At 33.7% G+C, this 23,583-nt stretch overlaps 1 protein-coding gene across 1 annotated transcript in view; it reads right to left on the reverse strand.

Annotated features, from left to right (window-relative positions):
• LOC105073766 (phospholipid-transporting ATPase ABCA3) overlaps window positions 1-23,583 on the reverse strand; it is a 122,636-nt gene that overhangs the window by 66,485 nt on the left and 32,568 nt on the right. The window contains exons 2-4 of the mRNA XM_074346232.1: window positions 15,724-15,905; window positions 12,652-12,789; window positions 2,709-2,826 (exon numbers count right to left, since the gene is read on the reverse strand). Coding sequence (XP_074202333.1) covers window positions 2,709-2,826; window positions 12,652-12,789; window positions 15,724-15,837 — 370 coding nt within the window. The 5' untranslated portion in view covers window positions 15,838-15,905. The remainder of the gene's footprint in view (window positions 1-2,708; window positions 2,827-12,651; window positions 12,790-15,723; window positions 15,906-23,583) is intronic.

The raw sequence follows: 23,583 nt of genomic DNA on the forward strand, positions 1-23,583 counted from the left end.
GACTGAAAAGTCCAAAATGGGATCACCCAAGTGAAATAGAACACTATTATTTTTTCAATAAACCTTAAGCCTTTAGCTTACAAGAAATACTTTCACTATGCTTTTAAAATATGTGACTTTTCAAACATTCAAATTTTATATTCCAACATAACACTAAATACTTCCTTATGTTATTACATATTTACTTTTAAATGAAGTAGTTTGTCTTATTTCTTTTTCAAAGGGAAGTATCGTGGCAAATAAAAACAGGTTAGCCAACTTGGAGAATGACTACAATATTGGTGAAAATTATAGATTATAAATTCTAAAATAATATATATTTTGGCCTTTCTTTTGAAAGTTTAAGAAATATAATTTTTCCCCTTTCTGAAAATTTGTATCCAATATGTCAATCTTTTAATGTTTCATAAGTATATTCCTGCTGTGTTAGCATGAGTCTGTGGTTATGTGTAAAGGCTGATTTAATATATATTATTAGGATGTATTATTTCGGGGAGGGAATGATGATCATCTGGTGTTTGTGTTTTGAAAATGGCAGGTGAAAATGTTGTTCATTTTTAGTCAAAAATGTGCAGGGATATAAGAAAAAGAAAACCCTAAGTTTCCAGTTACATTTTTTGAACTTTCAAACTTCTAAAAAGTTGTTCTTTGATATTCAATTCACATCTCATTTTCATCTGGGATGTACAGTTTAGTAAAATATGAGATATGTTTAATTTTAACTTGAGTTACTCATCTTAATTAGTATTTTTATGAATGATAATGCAGCTATAAGAACAAGTTTCTATATATTTTCATTTGTTGATTTGCTTGAAATTTTTCAAATATGTTAGTGGTTTTTGAAATTGTTATTCTCTTGTAGAATTCATGAAGTAATATTTAATGTTAATGAATGTGTGAATTAAACTGTATAAACAAACAAAAAAAATAGAAGGTTCCTCAAAAAATTAAAAAAGAGAATACAACCACTAATTTGAAAAAGATATATGCACCTCCGTGTTCACTGCAGCATTATTTACAATAGCTAAGATGTAATGGAAGCAACCTAGTATTCACTGATAGATGAGTGGATAAAGAAGATATGAGATCGATTGATCGATCTATCTGTCTGTCTGTCTAGATTGATCGATCTGTCTGTCTGTCTGTCTGTTTGTCTATCTATCTATCTATAATGGAATATTACTCAGCCATAAAGGATGAAATCTTGCCATTTGTAACAACATGGATGGACCTAGAGGGTATCACCCTAACGGAAATAAGTCATAAAGAGAAAGACAGATACCATCTGACTTCCCTTATACGTGGAATCTAAAAAACAAAACAAACAAACATAACAAAACAGAAACAGTCATAGATACAGAGAATAAACTGGTGATTTCCAGAGGGGAGGGGGTTTGGGAGAATGGGTGAAACAGGTGAAGGAGATTAAGAGGTGCAAACTTCCAGTTATAAAATAAATAAGTCATGGGTATGAAATGTACAGCATAAGGAATATGGTCAGTAATATTGCAATAACTTTGTATGATGACAGATGGTTAGTAGACTTATCATGGTGACCATTTCATAATGTATAAAAATATTTAATCACTATGTTGTACACCTGAAACTAAAGTAGTATTTTAAGTCAATTATACTTCAATAAATAAATAAATGTTCTCACCACAAAAAGAAAAAAATAAAGCATGGAGTGGGTCCCAGGATAACTTATGTACAGCATATGTATATTGCATATATTATCATGAAGGTAACAATAATTCAAATCATAACCTTCTGATGTTAGCTAGGCAGTCATTCTTTTAAGAAGAGTTTTAATTGAGATTTAGAGGGAGTCAGTTCAAATATATAGAACAGCAGAGAATATGAGTAGTGTCTGCCCCTTCTGTCTTAGTTTTGGTATCACTTTTGTATCAAGGATAGGCTATTTTATCTCAACCACTAGGCTTAGCCCAGCTCCAGCCTCTAGGACTTACACTAACCTCACCAACAACATGGGATTCATTGTTCCAGTGGTCTTAGTATTCCTTATCCATTCTTCCTTTCTAGTAAATGCAGTATTTCTAAAGTATAAACCTTGATAAAATACTCTTCCGTGGCTTGTCATTGGTCTCAGAATAAATTCTAAACTTGACAGCATGGCTTCCCCAACCTTTTATAATTTGACTTTTTGATTACTCATCTGGCTTCATCTTTTACCATTATTTAAGTTCCTTCTTTGGTCTAGTCATATAGATGTGCCATGCCTTTAAGTTTCCTATTCTTTGCTAATACCTGTAATATTCTTCTTCCCTTCCCTTCATAGCTCTTTATACTTCCTGTTTGACTCACATTTGATGTCACTTCCCTATTCATCCCCAAATCAGGTTAGATGTCATTCTATTGATTGAATAGCATCCTACATCTCCCTTCTTACTTATGGTTTGTTGTATGTTTCAAGTTTCTTGTGGGTATCTCTACCAGAGTATAAAACTAAGTGTTAAGAACTTTGAAATCACCATTGTATTATCAATCCTATAAAAAATTGGCATACAAATTTTTAACTGAATAAATAAATTTATTATATCACTTGGAGCACCTTGGTTTTAAATAATTGAAACTGTAATAATAACTACAAGACTGAAATAACAATATACTCAAGACTACAAATTACAGATTGGTTTACAGTTTTAAAAGGGATCTGACTTGTGCTCTGGACAGAGCTGAATGCATACCTGTAAGAATAGACAAGGTTGTGCTTTTTCCTGCACCATTCTGTCCTAGAAGAATAGTGATCTGTCCCTTATATAAATTCAAAGACATGTTGTTTATTGCTACTTTGTCACCGAATTCCTGTGGAATAAAGAAAAGAATAACTTGGTATCTGTCACTATCACTTAACAAAGGATAAACACTTATATCCTTTATCCTTAGAAGAAATACCATATCATAAACTCACAATGTAAAAAGATGATGCTGTGAACAAGGAATAATATTTGTAGGTGAACTAGTTTGTATACTAGTTGAAATAAAGGTGAAGTCTCAGTAGTATGTATATCTATCTAAATTTGGTAAGTAAAGTAGAGATTTCTCTGTATTCTATGTATGAACAATATCATGTAGTAATTATGGGCTTACTCAACTGTAGCAAGAGCTAGGGAGGCTCATAGGAGCTGCCACCAATGATCAGAAAAACTGATGCCATGATTTCAGTCAGAATTTTAGTGACTGATAAAAGTACATCCAGAAATTCTTGAGATTCCAAGGAGTCTGTTAACTCAAATACGGCTCATTATCTGTTTTGTTTTGTTTTGGCCAATGAACTAAGAACAGATTTTTATACTTTTAAAGGCTTGGTAAAACAAACAAACAAACCAAAAAAGAATATGTGACAGAAACTGTATGTGGCCCATGGAGCCTAAAACATTTATTCAGTCCTTTACAAAACATGTTTGACAACTCTTCTGACAGATCTCTTGGAAACTCCTACTATAGCTGATCCTTGAAAATGTGGGGGTTAATCTGCATGTAATTTATAGTCAACCTCTGTCTCTGCAGTTCCTCCTTATCTGTGATTCAACCAAACACGGATCATGTAGAAATGTAGTGTTTACTACTGGAAAATATCCACATAGAAGTGGACCCCTGCAGTTTAAGCCCATGTTATTCGAGAGTTAACAATCTCAGTCTGAAATTAGACAGCCTGTGGTTCTCAAGTACTCACCTAGGTGAATCTAAAATCTGCCTATGTGTCTATTTGTAAATTTCTCTCATTGGCAAATCCAAACTAGAAAAACAAAGATCAAGAGTATTTTGTGGAATACAGAAATACCCAGAACCCGAAAATGTAAAGAAGCAGGAAAAGATGACCTATAATGAGTAAACCAGCCAACTGAAATCAACCTAGAACTGACATACTTGTTAAAATGAGCAAACACATCAAAATGATTATTATATATGTATGCCACCCATTGAAAAAGTTACGATATAGAAGTTATTTTAAAAACAAACAAAATTTCTAGAGATGACTATAATTTCTAAAATGAAAATATACTTGATGGGATTTATAGCAGATTAGACACAAAAGAAAAAAAAGTTAATTTAAAGACACAGCAATAGAAACAAGAGAAAACAAACTGCAGAAATGATCATCTAAAAGAAAAAAGCAACATCAAGCTGAGATACAACTTCTAGTGGCATAATAAAGGTGTGTTAGTGTCCCTGAAGTGGTTTGGGACATAAAAATAACTGAACATATAACAGCCAAAAATTTTCCATATTTAATGACAATGATAAACCTACACATTCAAGAAGAACACTCAACGGAACCGAAGGACAAGAAGGAAACTACCCTCAAGGAACAACATCCTCAAATTGCACAAAGCACTACTAAAGAAATGCTTTGAAAAAAAGAACTACATATGTGGGGGAAAAAAGGTAAAAATTAAAGCAGACATTTCATTGGAATCAATGGGTGTACAAAAGATAAGTGAGTAGCATCTTTAAGCTAACATTCTATATCCAGTGACAATATCTTTCAAAAATGAAGGTAAAATAAAGATGTTAGACATAGAAATTCTGAAAGAATTAATCACTAGCAGACCTGCACAAAAAGAAATGTTAAAGCTAGTCTATCAGGAAGAAGGGAAATGATACCAGATGGAAATCTAGGTATAAACAAAGAAATGGATAGCACAGGAAATATTAACTACATTGGTAACTACATAGCTCTTTCTTTTCAAGTTTCTTAAAATATAAATGAAAAATTAAGCACAATGATAATGATATATTGCTGGTTTTGTAACACGTGTAAGTAAATGTTTAACAATAATAGCATGAAGTCTCTGAGTGTAAAAATATGAGTATACTACGTGAAATGGCATAATATCATATGAAGACAGACTGTAGTAAGTTGTATAATATATCTAGTAGAAACCACTAAAATATAAAAACAAACTTTTATAGTTAATAGATAAAACTGAAATAAAGTGGAATCTCAGAAAAATAATTAATCGAAGAGAAAGCAGAAAAAAAGGAGAACAAAGAATATATGGTAGAAACAAAAATAAAATAGTAGAATAACTATAAACCATATCAATAAATCAATAAACACATTAAGTATAAATAATACAGACACACCAATTAAAAGGCAGAGATTATCAGACTGGATAAAAAGCATGAACTAAGCTTACATTTGTATATACATAGACAAAAAAAATGCCCCTTTAAATATAAAGACACAAATAGTTTAATAGCAAAAAATGAGGAAACTATATCAGGCAAACATGAACTAAAAGACAAGTGGAGTAAGCAGGCTCACCTGTGCACTTCAGCATCAGACTTATCCACAGACCCTGGGTCCATGCCCAACCATCTGCAGACTCTGGCACCAAGATTGCCTCCCTGTAAACCCAGGTGTCTGGCCTCCATATAGACCCTGCTACCTGGCTAATCCATGGATCCTGCCATCTCAGAGCAGGCACCAATAAAGAGCTTTCCCTGCTGATAAGGACTAGAAGAGTTTACTGCCTCTTCAAATTTGCTGAGAACAATGCAAAGCTATAAGAACCATGAATCAGGAAAACATGATACCACCAAAGGATCAAAATGAAACTCCACTCCAAATTGGTAGTAGTGTTAACAAATATATTTGCTGACACTGTTAAAAAAAAAAAACCCCAAAACTTCCAGTAACCAAACCTAAAGACATGGAGATCTATAAACTCCCTGAAAAAGAATTCAAAATAATCATCATTAAAAAGCCCAGAGAGCTGTAAGAGAATGTGGATAGACTATGAAAAGAAACCAGGAAAACAATAAATGAATGAAATGTGAAGTTCAAGAAAAAGATAGAACCCATAAAGAAGAACCAAATGAAATTATGGAACTAAAGAATCTAATGATAATGACTCAATGGAAAATTCAATAGAGAGCATCAACAGGGGACTTGATCAAGCAGAACAATCAGCAAGCTTGAAGATAGGTAATTAAAAATTATCCAGTCTGAAGTACTAAAAGAAAAAAATTTTTTTTCAATAGTGAAAAAGCTTACAGAACATATGGAATATATGAAGAAAATCAGTTTATGCATTGTGGGAGTTCCAGAAGGAAAGAAGAGAGAGAAAGAGACACTAAGTTTATTTAAAAAAAAAAAAAAATCTCAGAAGGCATATGGACATCCAGATTTAAAGGCCCAAAACATCTCAAATAGGTTAAACATAAAGGTTTACACTGAGACATGTTAAAACTAAACTTTGACATTAAGACAAAGAGAATTTTGAAAGCAGCAAGAGAAAAGTGAATTGTCACTTACAAGGGAAATTATATGAGACCGTAAATGGATTCTTCAGTAGAAACCTTGAAGACCAGGAAAGTATTGGATGATACATTCAAAGTACTCCCTGCAAAACACTGCCAACCAAGAATACTATCCCTGACAAAAAATGTTCTTTATAAATAAAAGAGCGATAAAGACTTTCCCATGCAAACAAAAAGTGAGGGAGTTAATCACTACTAGAAATGTGCTTTAGCACCTTAGAGAGATCTTCAAGTCGAAACAAAAGGATAAAGGGCAACACGGAAGCATATCAAAGTATAAATCTCACAGGTAAAGGTAAAAACAGAAGATCAATACAGAATAATGTAATACTGTAAGGGTGAAATATACTGTTTAACCTTACTATAAAAGCTAAAACACAAAAGTATTAAGAATAACTATAACCACAAAAAATGGTTAATGGCTACACTACATAGAAAGAAGTAAATTCAGACATATATATAATTTAAGGGTGTGGAGGAGTAAAAGTTTATAGAGTTTTTGGATGGAATTGAAATTGAGCTATCAGATTAAAATAGTAATAGCTGTAAGTTTTATGTTCATAGAAGATTGAGTCAGTAATTTAAAAAACTCCCCACAAAAAAGTTTAAGATAAGATGACTTCATAGGTGAATTGTACCATACATTTAAAGAAGAAGCAATGTGAATACTTCTTAAACTATTCCAAAAATAGAAGAATATGAAATGTAGTGTAAGTACCTGACAGTTATCTTTTTTTGATTGTAATATAATTTTTTTCGGTCTTCTAACAGTTAAAAGAATGTAGACATTTAAAAATATCCCCACTGACATGAAGATAAAATTGAGGTTTTTAGTCCTGGTACAAGCCAAATTTAAAAGAGAAATTAAAGAATCCAGTAGTATATTAACATTTTTTCACCCATTTATCATAAAGACAGTGTAAATACAAATTTAGTCTAAATGTACAGACTCTCAAGAATTAAGCTTTTGATTCTTGAGGCATCCATTTCAAAGACATCCATCTCGAAGAAACATGTTGCCAATTGCACAACTAGATTAACAGCCAGGCCACTCCACACATGAAGTTCCATTATTAGAAAGTCTTGGTGACCTAACTGACCATTTGAATGACCCTGTGTTTCCCTTCCTACACTTTAATTTCTGCTGTTATGTTTTGAATTCACCATAAAGAGTGAGCCCATAAAACTCTAGATACCCCATCCTCAGCCCCAATAAAGGAAGAACTCCTGGTCCCTGCTGTCTCCTCTACCCACGATCACTGTGTGACCCCAGGTGTGCTATGTACTCTCCAGGACTGTGAGTAATAAACATTGTTTTTTCAGTCTCCTGATGGTTACTGCTGAGGTGTCTTCTTATGATTTAATAAGAACCACAAGGGAGGTCCAGCCACAACACTGACTCCATTTGGAGAAGCATCTGTCGGGGCTCACCACATGTAGTATGGGCTCAGGTGGCGCCCCCAAACATTCTTAGCTGATAGCATCACTAGCAACAGGCCGAGACTAACACAAAACAGTGGAACTCTTCCAAATTCAATTAATGAGGCCAGCGTTACCTTAATACCAAAATCAGGCATCTCAAGAGAAGTACAGGCCAATATCCCCGATGAATGTAGATGCAAAAATCCTCAAGAAAATTAGATAACTGAATTTACCAGCACACTAAAAGGATCATATACAATGGCTAATGTGATTTATCCCTGGGACTCAAGGATGGTTCAACATAAGCAAATCATTCAACGTGATATATCACATTACTATAAATATAGGAAAAAAAATTACACAATCACCTTAGGATTTATAGAAAACACATTTGACAAGAGGGAACATCCTTTCATGATAAAAATTCTTAACAAATTGGGTATAGAAGTAACTCAAAACAGTAAAGGCCCTACATAAAAAGGCCATAGTAAACATTTTCAATGGTGAAAAACTGAAAGCTTTTCCTCTAAGATCTGTAATAAGGCAAGAATATCCACTGTTGTCCCTTCTATTCTACATAGTACTGGGAATCCTGATTATAGCATTAGACAAGGACAAGAATTAAACAGCATCAAATCAGAAAGTAAGAAGTAAAGTAATTTTTATTGCTGGTGACATAATCCTAGATTTAGAAAATCCTAAAGACTCCACACACACACAGACACACACAGACACACACAGACACACACACACACACACTTCTGTTAGAAATATGTGAATTCATCAAAGTTCTAGGATGCAAAATCAACATACAAAAATCATTATATTTCTATATACAAAAAATGAACTATCTGAAAAAGGAAAGTAAGAAAACACAGCATCAAAAACAATGAAGTTGTTAGGAATAAACTTAACCAAGAAACTTTAAAACTTGTATACTAAAAGCCATGATATACTGAGTAAAAAATTAAAGCAGATGCAAATAAGTAGAAAGACAACCTGTGTTAATTGATTGGGGGTATTAGTATTGTTAAAATGTCCATACTACCCAAATGGTCTACTGATTCAATACACTGCCTTTCAAAATCCCACTGGCATTTTTTACAAGAATAGAAAAAGCAATCCTAAAATTTATGTGGTATCACAAAAGACTCTGAATAGCCAAAGCAATTTTAAGCAAGAAAGACAAAGCTGGAAGCATCACACTCTTTGGCTTCAAAAAGCTGGAAGCATCACACTCTTTGGCTTCAAAATATATTACATAGCTACATCGATGAAACCAACATGGTGTTGGTATAAAAGCAGGCATATACCAATGGAACAGAACAGAGAACCCAGAAATAAACTCAAGTATATATGGTGAAAAGATCTTCAACAAGGATGCCAAGAATACACAATGGATAAAGGATAGTCTTTCCAACAAATGGTACTGGGAAAACTGGTTATCTACTTGCAAAACAATGAAATTGGGCCCTAGTTTTACACCATATACAAAAATTCACTCAAAATGGATTACAGACTTAAATGTAACACCAGAAACTAGAAAACTCTAGAAGAAAACATCAGCAAAACCTCTTGACCTTTGTCCTGGTAATAATTTCATGGATATGACACCAAAATCATAGGCAACAGAAGCAAAAATAGACAAGTGGAATTACATCAAACCAAAAAGTTGCTGCACATCAAAGGAACTAATCAACACAATGAAGAGGCATTTTGTGAAAAAGGAGAAAAATTTTGCAGGCTGCATATCTCATAAGTTTACATCTAAAATATGTAAGGATTCCTACCACTTAATAGCAAGAAAACAAGTAACAACTGAAAAACAGGCCAAAGAAATGAACAGATATTTCTCTGAAGAAAACATATAGGTATATGAAAAGATGCTCAAAATCACTAATCATCACAGAAAGGCAAATAAACACCATGAAATATTACCTCACACCTGTTAGATGGCTATTATTATGATGAAAAATTATTATTATTGTTGAACAGTGTAAAGATAAGAAGTGTTAGTGAGGATACATAAAAAGGGAACCCTTATGCATTACTGGAGAAAATATAAATTGGTAAAGTCATTATGGAAAACAGTATGGATATTTCTCAAAAAATTAAAACTAGAACTACCATATGATCCAGTACTCCACTTCTGCATCTATATCCAAATGAAATAAAAGCATTGTCTCAATAATATCAACACACCCATGTTTACTGCAACATTATTCACAATAGCCAAGATATGGAAGGAAACCAAAAGTCCAGCCATGGATGTAAGGATAAAGAAATGTGGTATACAAATACATTGAACTATTAGCCTAAGAAAAGAAAAAAAATCCTGCCACTTGTGACAAAATGAGGACATTATGCTAACTGAAATAAGCCAGACACAAGACAAACACTGCCTGATATCACTAACATAAGGAGTCTAAAGTAGTCAAATTCATATAAGCAGAAAGTGGATGTGGTAACCAGTGGCTAGGAGGAGGGGAATATAAGAAGTATTAATTAAAGGCTATAGAGTTTCAATTACCCAAGATAAGTCCTAAATATCTACTGTACAAATCCTGTCTATAGTTAATAATACTGTCCTGTGTGCTAAATTTTGCTAAGACGGTTGATTTTATATTAAATGTGCTTATCACACACACAAATATTAATAATAAATAAAAAAGGGCAGGAGGAAATGTTTCAAGGTGATGAATATGTTACAGCATAGACGACATAGATGACATAGACATACCAAATTATATGCATTAAAAATATATAGCTTTTTGTGTTTTAATTTTGTATTTTAATCAAACCCCAAAAGAATGGTTTAAAGAAACACATGGATATTGCCTAGTTTTTTTTCCCCAAAATGATAAATTATACAAACATTCGAAAAGTGTTTGAACTTGCATTGGAACAAAACTGATAACTTGTAAGTCTTAGTGTTATTACAATAAAATGGAATCAGATAACAATAAAAAAAAAAAGGTAAGTGATGTGGCTGTATTAACATTAGTCAAAGTAGGTTTAAGAGTGAAGAATATTGCCAGAATAAAGAATATCATTTTGTAATCATAAAGAGATCAACTTTTCAGGAAGATGTAATATTCCTAAATGTTTATGTACCCAGTAACAGAGTTCAAAATATATGAGGCAACAAGTAACAGAACTACAAAGAGCAACAGAAAAAATGCATTTATTTCTGAAAGACTTCAATACTTTTCTCTCAATAATTGTTAGAATAGGTAGAATCAGTAAGGACATATAGAATATTTGAAGAGCTAACAACTAACTTGACTTAACTGACTTTTTTTTTATGACTCCATTAAACAGTAGCAAATTATACACTAATTTCAAATACTTATAACAGTTATCTAGATAGACCATAGTCTGAGTCCTAAAACCAGAATCAATAAATTTAAAAGAATTCAAGTCATACAGAGTGTCTTTCTTTGACCATAAGCAGAGTTAAATTAGAAATTAATAACAAAAAGATGTCTGAAAAATCCACCGAGTAATTGAAAAAGAAATAATACAAATTATATAAAAGCACTTCTGGAAAAGTGAAAAGGGGAAATACTTTCCAACTCACTCTGAGGCTAGCATTATCCAGATATCAAAACTAGAGAAACATCTCACAAGAAATGAAAATAGACTAATATCCATCATAAACCTAAATAAAAACATTCTAAACAAAATTTAAGAAACTGAATCCATTAAAATAGTTAATAGAGAGTTCCACTTCTGAGAAATAAAGAGCTCCACAGACCCACTCCCCAGTGAAACAAGAAAATCTGGTCAAAATTGAAAAACAAAACAAAGACAACCACTTAATGTCTCCAGAAACCGACCTAAGAGAATACAGCAAATGAAGAATAATTTATGTAAGAAAATTTAGTAAAACTTGGTAAGAATAGAAAGAGTTTGTATTATTTAACATTCAGTTGCTCTAGTTTGTCATCTAAGAACCATTCTAGTTTCCTTCTTTTCCTTCAATGTCCCCAGTTTCCTAGTATTTTCAGTTCTGTTGAAAATATCTTGGATTCATCCATTTCTCTTCATATATACTGCCACAACCTTGGTCTAATTATCATTATTTCTTAAAGAAAGTTAAGAATTATTTCTTTTGCCTTCCTTTTTCTACATTTCTCCTTCTCTACTCTTCACTTTCCAATACCCTGTTTTCCACATTGTAGCCAAAATGATCTTTAAAAAAAACATATATTCCTCCAGTGCTTTGAACCAATCAGTAGCTTCCCAATGAAGCCATTTACTATCATTTTGTTGGCCTCCAAATATACTGGTCTTCCCTCTGTTCCTCAAACACATGAAGGTCTTTCTCACCTCAGGGTTTTCAAACTTGTTATTTTCCTAACACGTGTGTTTTTCTCTAAGTTTTTTCAAACAATTGGCTCTTCTCATTCTTTAACATTATAGACATTTTTTTTATTGAGTTATAGTCACTTTACAATGTTGTGTCAAATTCCAGTGTAGAGCACAATTTTTCAGTTATACATGAACATACATACATTCATTGTCACATTCTCTTCTTCTCATTCTTTAGGTCTCAGTTCAAAGGACATCCCTTCAGAGAGGTTTTCCTGTAACTACGGTTAGTGTTATCCTTCCCAACCACACGCCCAGATGTTACTATTGCATCATCAAGTTTATTTTCTTCACAGGGTTTAAGTACAAAATTCATATACCACTTGTTGCAAGCCCATCAGAGGAAATTAAAAGCAAGCATAAAGGAGAGAGCAAATAAAATCATATTTGTAAAGCTATATCTATATTTATACATTCTATGAATGCCTCAAATTAGGACTTTATTAATTATGATTCTTTGTTAAGGATCTCATTTGTTTTCTTGGAATGTCTAGTTGCAAACAATTCTAATGCCAGTATATGGCTTTCAGTCATTGTAGGAAAAAGAGACCTTTGAAACAATACCTTGTACAAATTCTTGATCTGGATACCTGCCACCAAACTGGTAGGTTCAGGTTCAAAATACTTGTTTTGAGTTACTTCACAGTCTTTCACTTCTCCTTTGTTTCTTTTGATTCTTGGTTGGCCAAACCAGTATGAGCGCTACAAAGAAAGCCAAAAAATAATTACCAAAATGAGCATAAGAAATGAAGCACTCCATCTGAACAGACTGATAACAAGTAAGGCAACTGAGTCAGTGACGAAGACTTCCCTACAAAGAAAAGTCCAGAACCAGAAGAGTTCACTATTTGAATTCTACCAAACATTTAAATAAGAATTAACAACAATCTTTCTACAAGTCTTTCAAAAAGTACAAGAAGAGGTAACATTTCCTAATTCATTCAATGATCTCAGCATTATCCTGACACCAAAGCCAGACAAAGAGATCACAAAGATACTACAGACCAATACCTTTTATGAGTAAAGATGTAAAAATCTTCAACAAAATACTACCAAACTGAATCAAATAGCATACCAATAGCATTATACACCATGAAAAGTGTGACTTACCCTAGGAACACAGGAGTGGTTCAACATACGAAAGTCAGTCAATGTAATACATCACATTAATAAAACAAATGGGAAAAATACCCACGTGATCAGCTCAATTGATGTAAATAAAGCCTTTGACAAAGTGTTTTAAAGGCAAAGAAGAGAACTTTGTCAAAATGATGAGCGGCATTCATGAAGAAACCCACAGCTAACATCATACTCAATGGTGAAATACTGAAGGCTTTTCCTCTAATATCAGGAATAAGACAAGGATGCCTGCTTTCACCCTTGCTACTCATCACTGTACTGGGAGTTTCAGCCAGAACAAAAAGGTAGGAAAAAGAAATAAAAGGCATCCAAATTGGAAAGCAAGAAGTAAAACTAGCTATGTTTGAAGATGACAAGATCCTACTTATTAAGAAAAGCCCAAAGAATGCCCTCCCCCACATAATAGAAGAGATAATGAACAAATTCGGCAAAGATGCAAGATACAGGAGCAACCAAAGAGGTGAAAGACTTGCACACTGAAAACTATAAAACTTTGCTGAAATAATTTAAATAAGACATATAAATAGAAAATACATGAACTTAAAGACAGACAATATTTTAATATGGCAATATTAGTTCAAAAATGAACAGATTAAATGTAATCTCTATAAAAATTCAAATGACATTTCTGCAGAAATAGAAAAGCTGATCCTCAAGTTCATATGGAACTGCAAGAGGCCCCTGGTAGCTAAAACAATCTTGAAAAAGAACAAAGCTGGAATACTGAGACTTTCAGATTTCAAACTTTACTATAAAAGTACAAGAATCAAACCAGTGTGGTATTAGTATAAGGATAGACATGTAGGTTAATGGAATAAAATTAAGGGTCTAGAAATAAACCCATACATCTATGCCCAACTGATTTATATCAAATGTGCTAAGACCATTCAATGGGGCAAGAATAGTCTTTTCAGAGACTGTTGCTGGGACAACAGGATATCCACCTGCAAAAGACTGAAGCTGGACCCCCACCTCACACTGTATAAAAACAAAATAAATATTGTTCAATGATCTAAATTTAAGAGATAAAACAGAACTCTTAGAAGAAAACATAGGGGTAAATATTCATGACTTTTTATTTGACAATGGTCACCTAGATATGACACCAATTTCACAACCAACAAAAGAAAAATTGATCAACCTGGTTTTTTTTAATTGAGGTATAGTCAGTTCAACCTGTCAGTTTCTGGTGTACAGCGCAATGTCCCAGTCATGCATTACATACGTTTATTAGGATAAACTAGCTTTAATCAAAATTAAAATTTTATGCATGAAAGGACACTATCAAGACAGTGAACAATGTCCTTTAAAAAAAAAGAGCGAAAAGACAACCCACAAAATGGAAGAAAATATTTGAATATTTACAAATCATATATCTGATAAGGGTCCAGTGTCTGAAATATGTAAAAAGACAAACAATCCAATTTAAAAATAGGCACAGGACTTGAACAGACATTTCTACAATAATATATACAAATGGCCAGCAAGCACGTGAAAATATATCAGCATGATTATTCACTAGGTAAATGCAAATCAAAACAACAAGATACCATCTTATACCCACAAGGGTATAATAAAAGAAAAAGAAACAGTTTGATGATCCTGAAAACATTAAACACAGAATTACCACCCCAAGGTATAGTCACAAATTCCACTCCTAGATACACAGTCCCTCCAAAATTGAAACAAGTATTCAAACAAACATTTATACACAAATATTAACAGCAGCACTACTCAATACCCCAAAGATGTCCTATATGTCCAACTATGGACTAACAGGTAGAAGAACTGCTCTTTATACATACACTGGAATATTATTCTACAATCAAAAAGAATGAAGTACTGATACATACTATAACATGGATAAACCTCAAAAACATTATGGTAAATGAAAGAAGCCAGACACAAATGATTACATATTGTATGATTCTATTTATAAGAAATAACCAGGAAAGGTAAATCCAAAAAGGAAGCTGGTCAGTGGTTGCTAGGGGCTTGTGATAGGGGAAAATGCGATGTGACTTCTCAATGGGTACATAATTTTCTTTTTGAGTGATGAAAACATTTTGAAAGTAGATATGTGCGTGTATATTATAAATGTACAAATACCACTGGTTTGTTCACTATAAAATGGTTAATTTTAAGTTATATGAATTTCATCTGAATTGAAAATTGAAACATGAAAAAATGAGGCACTTTAAGAATTAAAAACACTTTGGCCTGGTTTACTTTCTGAGATACAGAAAGCTGTGGCATACCTTTAGGGGTTATATATTGCAGCAGAATTCTGTATGATTTGAATTTCCAAGGTTTAGAAGAAAAACTCTGCATCTGTGGAAGGCTTAAGGGATATCAATAAATGGCTATAACATTTCATATGGATGGTATGCAAATGAAAATGATTCTGCACATGCCCTTTTGATTTGATTATAAACATCATGAAATAGGCTCATAAGGACTATGGTCTTTCATAATAACAGCAGCATTAGAACTCACCATAAGAAAAAAGTACCATGGCTTGGGCACGCCATACTTCCCTGGAAAGACGTTTTCTATATACCAGGTCGCGAGGCCATACAAGAAGGCATCAAGTAAAAGCATTCCCGACATATGGCCAAGGACGAGATTATCGTCAAGGCTGGCTGGTGTCCAAAGGTTATTCCACTTAACACCAATTCCTGAAATAGAAAGAAGATATATACCATAGATGACAGCTCTGTGACTGAAACAGCAAAGAAAGAAGTTGATACCCTAAATTTTGCCACTGTGAATTATCTATATATTGAGACCCTTAGGTCATCCAAGAAAGTGATGGAATATATAATAACATTGATATCCTCCCTCCTCCCTTCAAAACCTACCAACATAAATAGGGATGACTGAGACAAGGTCAATGGCTGAAACAAAAATAAACAGTAACAAAAGAGCTAAGAAAAATCCAGACCCATTAGAAGCTATCCGTCTACCTTTCCTGTCATGCTAAATTCCTATTGAAATAACCGTTAGGATATACACATTTGGAAAACTATTTAACAGCACTAGAGAAGGATGGTGACTACCAAGTGAAAGAGAAAAAGAAGTTTTGCTCATAGTACTGATGGAAAGGGAAAAAAACTCACCAAAATAATACATGTAATCTTTTGTTCCTCTACTTTCTCTATTTCTGGACAGAGTGTAGCAGAACTGAAAAAGCATTAGGGCATCCAGTGAACTCCTAATTCAAAGAGGAGAGACATGAAGACAACAATGGCCCATGAAACCCATCCTTTCTTCAATTTTAGCCCTTCCTCTCCTATAGATCAGTACTAAGAGAAGAATATTCATGAACACTGTGTCTTTGAGAAAGCTGTAAGAAAAGGTAATTGTTTGAGAAAAAAGTGTTTAGTGGAATTAGAGATAAGTATCAAAATGAAAGTCATTTTGAGAGGCCATGAATAGCAAATTAGAAACCATGGAAAAAGAGAATATAGAACACAAAAATCAGGAATTGTACCATAACTTGAGAAATTCTGCATCTCAAAATAAAATAGGAGTCCCTTCAAAACAAAATAAATAATATAGAAAAGAAATAATAACTGAATAATAAAATAACCTGACAAAAATAACTCAGAGAACTAAAAGTGTACATCCTGTTGCATATTAAGCCAATGGAAATCCCACCTCTAGATGAAGTCTATTAAATTTTTGAATGTTTCATGTATAAAGTAAGAATGATGAAAGTATCCATAAAGAAATCATATGCATGACTGGATATTCACTGGGAGATTTTTGTTCATAGATGAGAAAATTAAGTATCTTAAACCCTCTTCATTAACCAATAAATGCAATGAAATTCCCAATAAATCCCAACAAGATTTTTCATAGAATTTGACAAAGTGACCCTAAAGTTTCAGTGGAAAAGAAGGTGGTACAAACAACTGAAGAATTACAAGGTATGGGGACAGGTCTAACAGATATTAAGACTCATTATAAAGCTATAGCAAGTAAAACCATTGTGGTATCAACACAAAAGAGACTAAAAAAGATCAACAGAATGAAAAAGATAACCAAAAAGATCCATGCACAAATGGAGACATGATGTAAAACAAAGGTGGAATGAGAAAGCAGTACAGAACAAACTATCCAATAAATGATTCTAATAGCTTTATTTTCATGTGAAAAATAAAATTAAGTTCTCACCTCATAACAAATAGATATATCAACTCTATGCTTATTGCTAGTCAGATGTAAAAATTTAAAAATATTAAAGAAAATATATAATTATTATTTTTATGACTCTGGGTATGGATGGATTCCTTTAGAAGACCATTAAACTAAACATTTTTGGAAAAAAGATACCATAAACACAAATTAAAATGAGTCACAGCGTAAGGATAATTATTTACATTACCTACGACACTTAGAGGATTGAAATCCTTTTATGTAACAAGAAAGAATTCCTCTTCTTCCCCCAAATTAAAATATATTTAGATGCCATTTTTTTCACTTAGCAGAAAAGATGAAATTATTTGATAGTGTAAAGGATGTAAAAATCTGAAATACTCCTCAATTTATGGCCCATTTATCCTTATCTTGTTTTGTGACCCAAGAATTCCAAAATGTAAATGTCATTTTGGAAAGGACACCCTTTTCTAGACAGGAAGACAAGTAGGAAAGCAGCCTGCCCTCCCCCTTCTCCTAAGTAAGAAAAGAATGAAAATAAGGTACAGAGGACAGGTCCATGAATCCTACGTTTTCCTGTTTCAGGGAAATCCTGGAGAAACTTTCAGGTGGGATTGTGTAGAAATATCCAATACTGTACGATGGTGGCATTTGTATGGCAGAGTAAGGCAGAGGCAGCTAGATAAATGGGCCTGAAGTGATGCTACTGGCTCCTCATATCTTAAAAGTCACATTCAGAGCTTGCATAACTTTGCAAGTGTTTGTGAAGGCCAAAGAGTCTCAGAGAGGGCCAGACGAAGGCAAGGACCTGGGGGAAGAGATGAAGGCTACGCATGGTAAGCTATCCAGAGCCATGTTTCTAACAGATGACGTACGAGTATCTTGTTCAACGTGAGCCATATATAAACAGTGACACTTCAGATTGTTAAGGGTCCATAATGCAGCTCAGGCTTCAGGCTAGGTACTCTACCATAGAGATAAAATATCCAATAGATTTGAGGTCCCCATTTCCCTCCATCATAAGAGAGCTCATTAATTTCCATTCCCCTCCATATCATCTTGAAGAGTCCAAGAAGGAAAGATGTCTCAAAGATTGACTAATTCAGAAGAACCTGAATAAATCACTGGATTAGACTTACATTACATTTATTTTCTTTAGCCCAGTAGTGTAGAGTTTGGAGGAAAAGTAGTTACAGGAAGCAAAGAAGCTAAATTTGCCTTTTACCTGAGAATAGTATATTATTGGAAAGGATGTAGAAAAACTCACGTGTTGTTGGTGGGAGAATAAACTGATCTACATTTTTTGAAGGTTACCATAATAGCAATCAAAATTAAGCTATGAATATCTTACTGGATACCATTTTTATATCTAGGAATTTATATTAGTATGCAGACCATATGAACTAATATATGCATACTATTGTGGGTAACAGTAAAAATAGGAAAACTCTTAAATGTGCAATCATAATCATAGAGAACTAGTTAATTAATTATAGTTCCCCTTTGCAATGGAATATTAAACAACCTCGTAGAAGAAAGTAGCATAACTTTATATGGGAAGAGGCCTAATAGATACCATTAGGTGAATAAAACAAGTTGTAGTATAGAAGGTTTAAAATTCTTTGCTCTTTGACAGTGTATCTAGGGTGTTTATTGAAGAGAGATGGGAAACTTTTCATTTTTCACACTTCTAATTTTTTACAGTTCACATAATTGCCTTTATAATAAAAAATCTGAGGATAAATAATTTTTATAACATTTTCTTACCTCCTCACCCACTGTCCCACCCACATTACCTTTCTACATTTCTAGGAATCAAATATCAAAGGCATATTTGCAAGGCAAACTCTTACTTTTTATTTCCAACTTGACCAGAAGTTTAATCCCCAGGGCCAATGCAACATTTGAGCTGAGACAGGCAGCCACCTTCCTGGTGAGAGTTATGTGTCCATAGTTTTGAGCAACGGAGTTAAATGGAAAGAAACTGGCAAAATATAGGAAGCTTCCAGCAGAAGCAGCCATACGGGCTGCAAATAAGAAGGAAATTATAAGGTCAGTTTAAAGCAATATATGAAATAATGAATTATAAAAACTTTATTTAGTGTATAAATAAAATACACTAAAGGAAAAGAATGCAAGCTCTATGAGGGAAGAGAATTTATCTTTCTTTTTCACCCTCATATCATTAATGTCTGGACCACAGCAGACATTAGTATGTGTTGAATGAATTAATGTATAGGGTGAGCTAATGTATAGGATATTTACCGCATATGATAATTGTTTATGGTCATGTAAACAAAAAATGACCCCTACGTATGTTACAGAAAAATCTTTTCTCCTTTTTAAAATCTATTTACTCATGATCACTTGGCTTGAGAAATTATAAATGTATGATTATAGATCATCAGTATTAACCTAAATTGAATATATTGATATTTCTAGAGAGTTTGAGGTTATGGGTAGACTAAAAAGCCCGGATGAAGTTTTTAATGCATGCTTCCAATCTAAATCATGATATCCCAAAGAAAGAATAATTGAATAAACAGTTAATTATTGGGAGTTGAATGTGGTTAGGTCCATAAATATGGGATCCTGTAAGTTAGAAAAAAAATTTTTTCAAGGTTATTATTAAGATAGGAGATCAAGATGGTGGAGTAAGAGGATGTGGAGCTCACCTCTCTCCAAGAACACATCAAAAATACATCTACATGTGGAATTATTCTCACTAAAAACTGCAAACTGGCAGGATTACTGTAAAATCAAAGCAGTAAGAAAGATAACACACATAATTGGATAGGATGAGAAGAAAAACAATCAAGTCAGAACCTGTGTAAGAGGGGACTCAGAGGAAAAGGAAGATTGCACGGACACCTGCCCTGGGAGCTGAGCAGGTTGAGCCACAGACTGGGCATCCCAGCCCTGAGGTCCTATGTGGAGGAAAAAAGCCCCTTGACTCATTGGAGAACCACTGAGACAGATAAAAAGGCTGGGGAAGCCTGGACTCCACTCAAGAGAAGTGTGTAGGTGCTAGCTTGCCCAAGGCAAAGTGGAGAAAAGTCTAACCTATTAGCTGCCAGGTTTTCCATAACTACCTTGCTGTGTGTCCCAGCCCAGGCCATGTACACCATCTGGCTCCACTCACAGCATGCCACACTAGGTAGACACTACTACTAGATCTGAGACAGCCATGATTAGGGAAAATATGTGGCTGTGGGCTGTATCTGAGCAGAGTTGCAGATGCCTACAAAGGCAAAGCACTGGACCTCTTTTAGGAGCATGAGACCCACTTGCTTCAGCAAACCTCTCCTTTGAGGCAAAGATCCTGGTGTGGAGAGAAGTAGAAAGACATAATTAAAGGGAACAGAGCCAGCTCAAGCCTGATCCTTAGGACTTCTTCTCCAGCAACTTGGGATCACACATGTCCTGTGACAGGATGCTGATGGCCACTGCACAAAGAGGAAGTCCTGCTTAACATCCTGCACAGACTAGCACCTCCATCTCCAGCCCAATGCCCTAACAAAGTGATGGCTGCTGGCACACTCTGAAGAATGACATGATTGTTGTAGACATCAAATCCAGCCCTCTCACCAGAGGTACTGGGCACATGCCATCTTCACAGGGAAGCTCCCACATTAAAAATACCCTTTCAAGACCACAATAGGTAACTGTTTCACCTAAATTCACAGAGGCAGAAAAAGTTAAGTAAAATGAAAAGGCAGAGAAACTACTCCCAATTGAAAAAGCAAGAGAAAACCCCAGAAAAAATAAATAATTAAACAGGAATAGATAATTTACCCAAGAATTGAAAACATTGGTAAAAAAATGTTAATTGACTTAGAAAAAAGAAATGACCTGAACAAGTGATCATTTAAAAAAGTAAATAGAAAATACAAAAAAGACCCAATCAAAATAGATAATTGACAGATTGGGATTTCAAAATGTAGAATAGATAAACAAGATTATACTGTATAGCACAGGGAAAAATATACAAGATCTTATAGTAGCTCAGAGAAAAAAATGTGACAATGAATATATATATGTTCATGTATAACTGAAAAATTGTGCTCTTCACTGGAATTTGACACAACATTGTAAAATGATCATAACTCAACAAAAAATGTTAAAACAATAGATAATCGAATATCTGAAATAAAAAACACATTAGAATGAATGAATAGCAGACTAAGCGATACAGAAGAATTCATAAGTGATCTGGAAGATAGAAGAGTGGAAATAACCTGATCAGAACAGCAGAAAGAAAGAAAAAAAATGATATGATTCTCTATATAGAAAACCCTAAAGTCTCCTCCCCAAAACTATTAGAGCTAATAAATGAATTCAGCAAGGTTGCAGAAACAAGATTAATATACAGAAATCTGTTGTGTTTCTATACACTAATAATGAAATATCAGAAAGTAAGAAAAACCCCAGTTAAAGTTGTATCAAAAAGAATAGACTACCTAGGAATAAAATTAACCAAGGAGGTGAAAGATTCATACTCTGAAAACTCTAAAACATTGATAAAAGAAATTGAAGATGATACAAAGAAATGGAAAGCTATCCCATGCTCTTGGATTGGAAGGATTAATATTCTTAAAATACCCATACTACCCAAAACAATCTACAGATTTAATGCAATCCCTAAGAAAACTCCCATGACCTTTTCACAGAACTAGATACTCATAAGATTATCAGCAAGTTTCTAATCAGAAACCTTTAAGACCAGGAGGCAATGGGTTGATATATTCAAAATGCTGAAAAAAAAAGTGAAAAATAAGAATTCTTAATGCAGCAAACTGTTCTTCAAAGGGAGAAACGAATAACAAGTAAACAAGAAGACCTGCCCTGGAGGAGAACTAAGGGAGTTTTCAGGTTGAAATAAAGGGACACTAGATAGTAAGTGGAGACTATATGAACAAGTAAAGATCTCCAGTAAAAGTAAATTCATGTGCAATTATTAAAGCTAGTATTATTGTATCAACTAATCCTCAATAAAAAAGAAGGCAAGCGAGTCCAAGTCAGAGGAGATGTGATGATCACAGTAGAGGTTGGAGTGATGCAGTTGCTAGAAGCGGGTCATGAGATAAGAAACACGGATAGTCTCTAAAAGCTGGAAAAGGCAAAAAATGGATTCTTTGTTATAGGCTCCTGCCAACAACTTCTTTTGGCCAAGTGCACATAGGACAGTCTTCAGAATAGACCATATGACCATATGTTAGGCCACAAATCAAATCACAAAACTTTTATGTTAAGGTAAATATCATATAAACTACCTTCTCCAACTATGACAGGATATGATTAGAATTCAATAACAGAAAGAAAATTCACAAGTTTGTGGAAATTAAACAAGGCACTCCTGAGCAACCAATGGATCAAAAAAGAAATCACAAGAGAAATTAGAATGTATATAGAAATGAATGAAAATGAAAACACAACATAACAAAACATAATTGATAGCAGTACTAAGGGGGAAATTTATAGCTATAATTGCTTACTTTGAAAAAGAGGAAGGATCTCCAATCAACCACTTAACTTTACAACTTAAGAAACTAGAAAAAGAAGAACAAAACCAAAAGCTAGTAAAAGGAAGGAAATAAAGATTACAGCATAAATAAAGAGAAAATAAACAAAAGCAAAAGCTGGTTCATCAAAAAGATTTAAAAATCTATAGCTGAATTGACTAAGATAAATGAAGAGAAAACTCATATTATTAAAATCAGAAATGAAAGTGGGGACATAAACATTGATTCCATGAAAATAAAAAGAATTGTAAGAGAATATTATAAAAGGTTCCTTAATTTTTTAAAAAGCATTTTACTGCGGTGTGGTTAACATGTAAAAATTGGTACAAATTTAAAGAATACAACTCACTGAGTTTGGGGACAAGTACACATCCGTGAAACCATCACCACCATCAAGGCCACAGATATATTCACCACCTCTCGAAGTTTCTACCCACCTCCTTTATTATTATATTTTCTTTAATAAAAGGTATATCCTCTCCACAAATTTTCACTACCCAATACACTACTGTTAGCTATAGGAACTATGCTGATAGTAGGTCTGCAGAACTTATCTTGCATAACTGAATTTTGTACCCTTGGACCATCACCTCCCCATCCACAGCCACCCCTCCCCTAGCAACCACCACTGAATTCTCTCCTCCTATATATCTGACTATTTGAATTTCCACAC

Source organism: Camelus bactrianus, chromosome 18 (assembly GCF_048773025.1).
Source record: "Camelus bactrianus isolate YW-2024 breed Bactrian camel chromosome 18, ASM4877302v1, whole genome shotgun sequence".
NCBI classification, from domain to species: domain Eukaryota; kingdom Metazoa; phylum Chordata; class Mammalia; order Artiodactyla; family Camelidae; genus Camelus; species Camelus bactrianus.